We start from the raw sequence: 10,168 nt of genomic DNA, 5'->3' as shown, positions 1-10,168 counted from the left end.
AACATGTCAAGTTCATCAAAACATTACAACTTTGTTTTCAAAATATTAATTATCAGGGTTTTCCCAGAAACATAAGCATAATAGGAGGAGTTGCACGATCATGCCTTTTCCTTGCCGCGATCCCCTGATGTACCTGAAACAATAAACTAAAACTGTAAGACCGAAAGCTTAGTGAGTTACCCCAAAATACCGATACACATACAGTCCACATAGCAATATCAACATTAACATATCATATCAATCAAAATAAAACAGCATGCACTAGGTCCACAACTTTACAAGCTGGACTATCCCATGGGCCTTCAATACGAGTCTGGAATGGCTACCGGGCCCTCAGCTCGTATCTGGAATGCCATCGAGCCCTCAATACGATTCTGGAATGCCTATCGGGCCCTCAACTCGTATCTGGAATTCTTCTGAGTCCTCAGTATGAGTCTGGAATGCCTACTGGGCTCTCAGCTCATATCTAGAATACTCTAGGGTTTGTTGGCTACCGCACGGAGCAGTACAACCTCAACCCATCCCACATAACATGTCAACATGTAATAGATAAATACACATATAGGAAATCAGACAATATCACAGGTAGTCCTAGAGATCTACCAAACTAGCATATCAACTGGCATACATCACTACCATGCAATACTAACTCATGATCAACATCTAACACTGCTAGGATAATACATCCAATGGGCCGACCTTGGTGCCTTAGACCCCTTAGTATAGTGAGGATAACTTACCTGAAGAAGCGAAACACATACTAAGACTATCGAAGTGGCTGAGATGAATCTCCAGCTCCTTAGACACACACACACACATATATATATATATATATATATATATATATATATATATATATATATATATATATATATATACATATATAGGTTCAGGTTCATTTGAGACCATTCTAATTTTATGAGACCGTGAGACCAAATCTAAAAATAATTTTAAAATGCAAAATAAATGGAAAAATCCAAAAATTCTTTTTTTAAATATTATTTTCGGAACTTGAATTAATTAAAAAAAATTAAAAAAAATCCCGTTTTTTTTTTTTTTTGAAAAATACCTGAAATATTCTAAATAGAATATTACACTTATATATTCTAAAAATAATTTTAAAATGCAAAATAAATGGAAAAATCTAAAAATTCTTTTTTTTAAATATTATTTTCGGAACTTGAATAAACTAAAAAAAATCCTATTTTTTTTAAAAAATACGTGAAATATTCTAAATAGAATATTACACTGTACATATTCTAAAAATAATTTTAAAATGCAAAATAAATGGAAAAATCAAAAAATTCTTTTTTTAAATATTATTTTCGGAACTTGAATTAACTAAAAAAAATTTAAAAAAAATAAAAAAATGCGTCTCACGGTCTCACAAAATTAAACCGTCTCACATGAACCTAACCCTATATATATATATATATATATATATATATATATATATATATATATATATATATATATATATATATATATATATATATATATATATATATATATAGGGGTGTTCGGTCCTATAAGATCAAATTCCTCTTGAATTCGGTTCCAAAGTGGGGACACTTCCTTGGTTTCGGTTTCTAGTCATTAAAGAATGGAGAATTCGGCCTTACTTGGACCGAGAACACCATTTGGTCTTCATTCCCAAACCGAGAACCTATAGATTTTAGAATCATTGAACCAAATTCCCTTTTTGTTTCTTGAATCCTTAGCCGAACACATACACACACACATACACACACACACACACACACACACACACATATATATATATATATATATATATATATATATATATATATATATGGGTTTTATTTTATGTTTTAGCTTTAGGCTATTTACTTATGATAAGTTATTAACACAAATCAACCTAGGCTTCAAACCTTGTTTCATTACTTGGTTACAAACAAACCCTTAAGGCTATAGAGGCCAAGATTGCAAACGTGAATTTTCACTTGTGTCAGGTTAGGGTTTTCGATATTGGCTGTCATTTAAAATTTCTTGGAATAAACCACAATTATACTATGATATAATATGATTTAAGCTAAGTATTAGGCTTAGATATGGAATAATGCAACCATTTGTTTGATCTAGTGTAAGATTTGATTGAACTAATGTGTATTTCATTGACTTTTATTGACTCGAAAGAATGGGTTGTTACATGACACAAACACGTCGTGTTGGTCCAATAAAGTTTTCGGCCCAGAGGCCTATTGACACGTCATGGTAAGGTTCCACCACGTCGTATTCAAAGAGAATCATGAAAACATTAGAAATAAATCATACCTGGAACCAAGTGTTACAATGCTATAATGGAAAAAAAAATGAAAAAAAAAAGTTTATAAAGTAAAAACAATTTTTTTTTTCATTTTTTCCAATATAGTATTGTACTTTCCAAGTTGTGTACAAATACACATTTTTCTTTTAATTTTTTTTTTCAATTATAGCATTGTACTTTCCAAGTTGCATACAAATACACATTTTTTTTTTCAATTATAGCATTGTACCTTCCAAGTTCATTCAAATACATAAGCTTTTTTCCCCATTATAACATTGTAGTTTCTACATAAATACACTTAAACATGTTTTCTACACATATTACATATTCATTAGTGCATCATACATCATACACATTACAATATAGAGAAATACACTTAAAGATACATCCTACACATGTTACACATTCATTATAGCATTTTATATATATATATATATATATATATATATATATATATATATATATATATATATATATATATATATATATATTCATTTTTCCCACACATTACATACATAAATGCACAAATTATACACAAAAATACACTTAAACATGCTACATACACATTTCACATATTCATTATAGCATCATGCCTTTTTTCCATTATAGCAACCTCTATATATATATATATATATATATATATATATATATATATATATATATATATATATATATATATATATATATATATATATATATATATATATATATATAAGTTTTTCCATATATACAAATTACATATATAATTTCAAAAGTCATACACATACACATACACAAATAATACACATAAAAATAGACATACACATACATTATAGTATCCTAGTTTGTTTTTTTTTTCATTGCACACAAATGCACATATACAAAAAAAAAAAAAAAAAAAAAAAAAAAAAAAAAAAAAAAAAACATATACATGCATCATACACATACAAATACATATCATATCTACACAATATATACATTCTACATACAAAATGAAAGATATATACATTCTACATACAAAATAAAAGATAAAAAGATGAAAAGGAACCTGTGGTTGTGTAATTTCGTAATTTTCCGATGAGGGTTCCACAATTCCGCAACAATCCTTAAATCGTTAAATTAAAAGCTTAAAATCAATAAAATGACACCAAAACAAAAGATAAATAGAAAATAAGGATGGATTCAAACCTTTTCCGTTCGTATTGTGTCAGAATAGGTCATCAGTGAGCTGCTTTTTTAGTCGGAGACAACTTGTCGTTGCCGGTAATGGAGGTGCTGTGGTGGTCGGCGGTTAATTTCGCTGGCCGGTAACAGAACGTCGGAACAGTTGGTGGTGGTCGAAAATTTTTGAGGAAATCGCTTTCGTCGGAAAGAGATAATAAGGCAAATACAGGAAAGAGCTGAAGTCGAGGGGTTAGCTGCGAAGGGCTTTTGTGGCGACGCTTAATAGCGGGGATTATAGGCTTTTATTGCGGTGACAAGTAGGCTTTAGCGACGACGCCCATGGAGCGAAAAGTCAACGCGCTTTTTCAGAGCATTAGCCGTCGTATTAGATATATAGATCAAACGGATATGGTTCATAAATGACATTTGACGCGGATCGACATTGTGAAGGTATTAGAAGCAACAAATAACACGAAAAATGTTTGTCGTTGCTAAAGATATCGCCGTTAATACCTTAATTTCTTGTAGTGAACACAATACGATGCAAAAATTTCATCATAATGTACCTCGGGATTTTATACATATAGCTACAAGTGCACTTTATAAAATTTCCGTTTGGATCTCTTTTTAATTTATAAACCCATATAATAACAATGTGTTTACAACCTAGTGGCAGATAAATGAAACTCAAGGTTTCGTTCCTAGTCTAGCAAATAATTGTGTTTAGACCGAGGTCAAATGCGTCGTCTCGAATCTTTTAGATTATTACAAAAACACACCAAATAATTGTGTTTAGACCTAGGTCAAACTTAATGTTCATTAGTCAACGAAGCTAATATCGTGTTAAGTTCATGAATATAAAAAAAAAAAAAAAAAAAACGCGTTTTATTTTTTTTTGGACAATAATTGACGATTAAACAATCTATCACCTTTTCCTTTTTCACAGTCGTTCGTAATTAATTACTCTATCTCGTTCCATTCTCATCACCATGAGTCTCTTACACCCGACGCCATCCATCTTCATCATGTTCATAGCGATTATAGCCATCGTTGTCTCTTTTCCGGCTATCTCATGCCAAGAATCCCAATCATATGATGTTTGCGGGGAGGTTTTCCAGTGTGGAGACTTCCAACTACAATACCCATTTTGGGGGTCCGGTCGTCCGGCGTACTGCGGCCACCCAGGGTTTCAGCTAACCTGCGAATCTAATGTTCCCCTACTCAGTTACCAGTCAGTTAACTACCAAATCCTGGATACAAATACAAGTACACAGATAATCAACATGGCTAGAAACGATCTCTGGGATGAGCTTTGTCTTGAATATCTATACAACACCTCCTACAACTCCACGCTCTTCAACATCATCAGTTCTGGCCAGGAGAATGTGTCTTTGTACTACGAGTGTAATACTAGTACACCCACGATTCCGTTGGGTGCTAATCACCTGTTTGGTTGCAATGTGAATGAAAGCCAGAGTGATGGCTATTTCCTTACGACTAATCAGATAGTTTCTAACATGACCAACTTCTTGGAAGAGTGCCAGAATTCCATCACTGTACCGGTGAAGCAATCTTTTGGTGGTCGATTAAGGTTGCCATTTGCTACAGCAGATGAACTCAGATCAGCTTTGATGGCTGGTTTCGATTTAATATGGATAGCGAAAGACGTTGAGTGTAATCAGTGTATGAGGTCAAATGGTCGGTGTGGCTCCAACTCGACTTCACCTGAATTGTTTGCTTGCTATTGTGATAATGGGAATTTCTCTTTAACTTGTAACAATTCAAATAGAAGTAGAGGTACGTGATTTCCAGACTTGTAGATTCACATTTTGCTTAGGTATTTATAATCCTTCCTAATTCATTTTGCATCATACTAAGAGCATCCACAATTGGGAGTTTAATGGAAGAGTTGAATGAGGTGTCATGTTTATTTGTCATTCAATAGATACAACTCCACCATTGTGAAATGCCACATTGGCATTCAATGGATTTGGAGTTCAATGATCATTGAACTCTTCAATGAGAAAAAGGAAAGTCTTTAAATCTTTAAATAAATATTTTTTAATATGTTCCATTGAACTTGTAAAGTTTAATGCATTGTGGGATAAAAATGAATAGAATTGTATAGAATAATGAATGATGATATGGTACTCCATTGAAATCTATAAAGTTCAATGCATTGTGGATGTCCTAAGTGTCTTTCGTTGACGTTGCTTATTGATCATGGTTTGATCACTGATCCGTAAATACATTTTACCTTCTTCCTAACAGGATCCATTGGACATGTGCCTGTGTTGAAGCTTATCATAGGTAAGCAGATAAACTTTTGTCTACAACAACCTAATTGCTTAATTAAGAAGACATTACCAAAAAATTTGGTATCATAACAAAAAATGTACCTCTTGTTTCAATGAACCTGACCCAAAGACAAATTATTCCTCATTGACGATCATGTAAATATTATGTGTAGGCATTTCAAGTGCCATTACGGGAATGCTGATCATGTTGTTGGTTACGTTCTTCCAAATAAAAAGATGGAAAAATCGAGGTCCCATTAGACCACATAGAAAACCTCAATCATTGGTAAGAATCTCCAACATGATTAATAACGTCTTTGTTGGATTTCATGATTCCTAACCTAATGCAGCATCCGGTTTGGAGAACAGGAAACCTCTAGAAATCACCAAATAGAAATATTCATACGGGACTACGGACCTATAGCTCCAAATCGATATAGATATTCAGAAATCAAGAAAATGACAAACTCATTCATTCAGAAACTGGGACAAGGAGGCTATGGAAGTGTCTACAAAGGACAATTGCCCGATGGGCAATTAGTTGCTGTAAAGCTTTTGGGCAAAGCCATGGGAGATGGAGAAGATTTCATTAATGAAATCGGTAGCATTGGTAAAACTTCTCATGTCAACATAGTCTCGCTCTTGGGTTTTTGCTTTGATGGAAACAAAAGAGCTTTAATATACGAGTTCATGCCAAATGGATCCTTGGATAAGTTTCTACGTCGTGATGAATCTCATCTAAACTGGAACACATTATTTAGAATAGCAAAAGGGATTGCACGAGGTTTGGAGTACCTACATGAACATTGTAACACAAGAATTGTACACTTCGACATAAAGCCTCACAATATTCTACTGGACGAAGAGTTTGTCCCAAAAATATCTGACTTTGGGTTGGCTAAATTGTGCAAGAGGAAGGAGAGTATTGTATCAGTAACCGGTGCAAGAGGTACTGCTGGATACATGGCTCCTGAAGTATTTTTAAAGAGACTTGGAGGGGCATCACATAAGTCTGATGTGTATAGCTTTGGGATGATGGTTCTTGAAATGACTGGTGCATGCAAGGAAAATATCGCTAGCACAACAGACATGAGTGCGATATATTTTCCAGATACAATGTACAAGAAACTAGAAGACGGAGAAAATGTACAGGTTCATGGGGTGACAACTGAAGAAGAAGAAGAATTAGCGAAGAAGATGGTGATGGTGAGCCTGTGGTGCATCCAGTCTGATCCATCGGATCGGCCTTCTATAAGTAAAGTTGTGGAGATGTTGAAAGGAAGCCTTCAATCGTTGCATGTTCCACCTAAACGTTTCTGGTCATCTCCGACAAGGTCTTGCCAAGTAAGTTTCGCATCAACCACACTGGATTCAAGTCATGAAAGAGTATTAACACACGCTACGCGGGAAAACTTGTCTAACTAATGGTTAGCTATGAAAGTTTTAATGTCTTAAACTTAATTGTAACTTACTAATCAACAAGTTCGATGTTAGAAGCACTCCCCTTGTTTTAATATGACATATATTCGTGAGATTCAAACATCTTGAGTGATCAAAACATTATTACATATATTTTAAACATCTTGAGTAATCAAAACATTATAATGTTTAGACAAAAACAAATTGATTGCATGATATTAAATACATCTTTTTAAATTAGCTTAATAAGTTAAAAATAATTCATATATTATTTACACAAAAAAATAATTCATCTAAAATTAAATACAAGCGTTAGTAATATTTATTAATAATAGAATTATAATAAATATACAATATGTGACGACTTATTAAAGGTGTGACGCTATAGAATCATATGTTATAGAAAAACATCAGTCTAAAATGACTATTAAGCATGTAGATCCAACACACCAATAACTAGGTTATAGAAATCGTGAATATACCTCGACCATCAAAAGATAATCCTAACGTTATGTGACATTTATCACACTAGCTCATATAAGGGTTTTTTAAAATGTTTTTATACTTCTAGTTTAAAAAAAAAAAAGTTTAATATCATGGTTATTTAGTGCATGCAATAAGTAATGGTATAATTTTATTTAAAATTACATTTTAACATTGTTCTTTTATAAAAAACCAAATTTTGTAGAACCGACGCAATCAAATTTTAAATTTAATATCTGGTATTAACCTTGGATGTTTAACCTTGGACGTTTGAATGCTAAAAAAAAATTTATAAAACTTATAATACAACTTCATTTTATAAAATCAAGTTTGAAGTTTTCTAAGTCTCTAAAATCTCGGTTTTAAACTTATATAATTTTAATCGCAAAATTTACCGTTATGTTAAAAGATAAAGTTCAATAAAACCAAACGTATTGTGATCTTTTTTATGTTCAAATTTATCTAGCATTTTTAAAATCTAATTTTATAAACATGCATAACATATAAACACAAAACAAGCATCACAAACATTAAAACGGATGTGCATAAACCAATCTTTGTTACTGACATTTTGTGAGTCATCACAAAAATGTCAAGTGCATTCTTAAGAGACATTTTAAGGGACAAAATCTTCAATTTGTTGCATTTTATCTGCTCACTTGCTTTGAAAACTCCAACTAGCAAAGCTTCATAATTTTATAAATGTTATAAAAACTTTATAAATTCATGGGGTGACATTTGGTCTTCCAAAATGGTCTTCATCATCATCTTGTTATATTTTTATAAATATAATATGTTTGTAAAACTAGCCTATTACTTACAAAACCAAACAAAATGAAATTTATTTGTTTAATTATTACATACCATATTATTACATAAATATTACAACCATTCTAACAAATCAATGCATACAACAACATAAGATGTCCATGGCCAGTTAACGCACATCATACATACACACACACACATATATATATATATATATATATATATATATATATATATATATATATATATATATATATACACACACACACACACAGAGAGAGAGAGGTAGGTTCAAATATTTGTCACATCTATTGCGTGCTAGAATGCACCAATAAGAATTGAGTAAACATTAAATATATATTAAATGATATCCATATTTATAAATCATTTTTCTGGAAATTAATTTAATTCGTCATTAATATCAATAATAATATTCTTTCAAAATGAATTCATATATAAAATAATAAGAGTGTATTCTAGGAGAACGAGAATATATTTTACTAGAATACACCCTCATTCTTCATATTCCATACAATTTTATTGTATTTTAAGTGAGTGAGTCCTAAAATAATGTTATTGCTGACATAAAAACCTAGATACGAATTCATTCTGAAAGAATGTTATTGCTGATATTAATGACAAATTTAATTAATTTCCATAAAGAGAAAATTATAATTATGGATATCATTTAATATACATACAATTATGGAAATCATTTAATATAATAAGTCAATGCTTGCAAATTAAAAAATAAATAAATAAATAAATAAATAAATAATAAAAAAACATGGTCTTCATTATTACTATTTCCTATAAACAATAATTTCCTACGTCTTGGTAAAATATTATTTCACAAAAAAATCAATTAAATACAAGTGTTATTATATTTATTAATAATCAAATTACTTTAATAAATAATCAATTAATAGTAACTTGCTATAAGGTGTGATCTTATAGAATCCTATGTAATTAGTAACACTAGTACAGAAGAGGTTTACTAAAGCGGTTTTTTTATTTCTTGATGCGGTTATTCAACCGCTTCAAAAAATATAGCATCATAAAATAGTGTTTTTTTTGAGGCGGTTCTACAACCGTCCTCATAAAAATAGCTTCATAAAATAAACTTATTTTTTTGATGTTGTCCAAAACTGTCTTATAAAATATAGGTTCATAAAATAGATTTATTTTTTGATGTTGTTATTGAACAACCTTAGAAAATAAACTATCTTTTAAAACACAATACGAATGGCAACATAGAATATCATCAATCATTTGTTGATGCTATTAGTCAACAACATTAGAAAATTTTGACCCGCCTTATATACATAAGAAAGACGGAAATTTTAGAGGGAAAAAGATAAAGATTTAATGATGCTATTATATTAAAAAGTACATCAAAAAAATCCTTATTTAATGATGCTTTTACATGAAGTAGCACTAAAAAATCATATCATTTTCATTTGATGCGTTTTTCAAAAAATAGCATCAAAAGATAAAGATTTAATGATGCTCTTTTATAAAAAGAGCATCAAAAAATCCTTATTTAATGATGCTTTTATATGAAGTAGTACTAAAAAATCTTTTTTTTGACACTATTCGTTGTTAACCGCATTAATAAAAGCTTCTGAAAATTTATCTGATGCTTTTTTAAAGCGGTTCGTATATTATTTAATGTTCTATACATTTAATGAGATGGTTTTTACCATCAATAGCCTCAAAAATAAAGAATGGTTCGTATTATTAAATCACTTGTGTAGTAGTGTAAATATCA

General features: G+C 30.8%; 1 protein-coding gene across 1 annotated transcript; it reads left to right on the top strand.

The window, feature by feature from the left end:
* The first annotated feature begins 4,389 nt into the window (after positions 1 to 4,389).
* On the top strand, positions 4,390 to 7,269 carry LOC145043752 (LEAF RUST 10 DISEASE-RESISTANCE LOCUS RECEPTOR-LIKE PROTEIN KINASE-like 2.1). Its single transcript, XM_078992499.1, has 4 exons — positions 4,390 to 5,227; positions 5,702 to 5,740; positions 5,901 to 6,013; positions 6,097 to 7,269. The coding sequence occupies exons 1-4, from the start codon at positions 4,420 to 4,422 to the stop codon at positions 7,150 to 7,152; spliced, it is 2,016 nt and encodes a 671-aa protein (XP_078848625.1). The 5' UTR covers positions 4,390 to 4,419; the 3' UTR covers positions 7,153 to 7,269.
* Positions 7,270 to 10,168: the final 2,899 nt, after the last annotated feature.

Source organism: Lactuca saligna, chromosome 4 (assembly GCF_052625555.1).
Source record: "Lactuca saligna cultivar CGN05327 chromosome 4, ASM5262555v1, whole genome shotgun sequence".
NCBI lineage: Eukaryota > Viridiplantae > Streptophyta > Magnoliopsida > Asterales > Asteraceae > Lactuca > Lactuca saligna.
Note: the sequence above shows the minus strand (reverse complement) of the source record. Positions and strands in the feature narration are given on the sequence as shown.

Coding starts and splice junctions, on each gene's coding strand:
- LOC145043752 (XM_078992499.1), top strand. CDS start 4,420: ATGAGTCTCTTACACCCGACGCCATCCATCTTCATCATGTTCATAGCG. Junction 5,228..5,701: donor CAATTCAAATAGAAGTAGAG/GTACGTGATTTC, acceptor TCTTCCTAACAG/GATCCATTGGACATGTGCCT. Junction 5,741..5,900: donor TGTGTTGAAGCTTATCATAG/GTAAGCAGATAA, acceptor TATTATGTGTAG/GCATTTCAAGTGCCATTACG.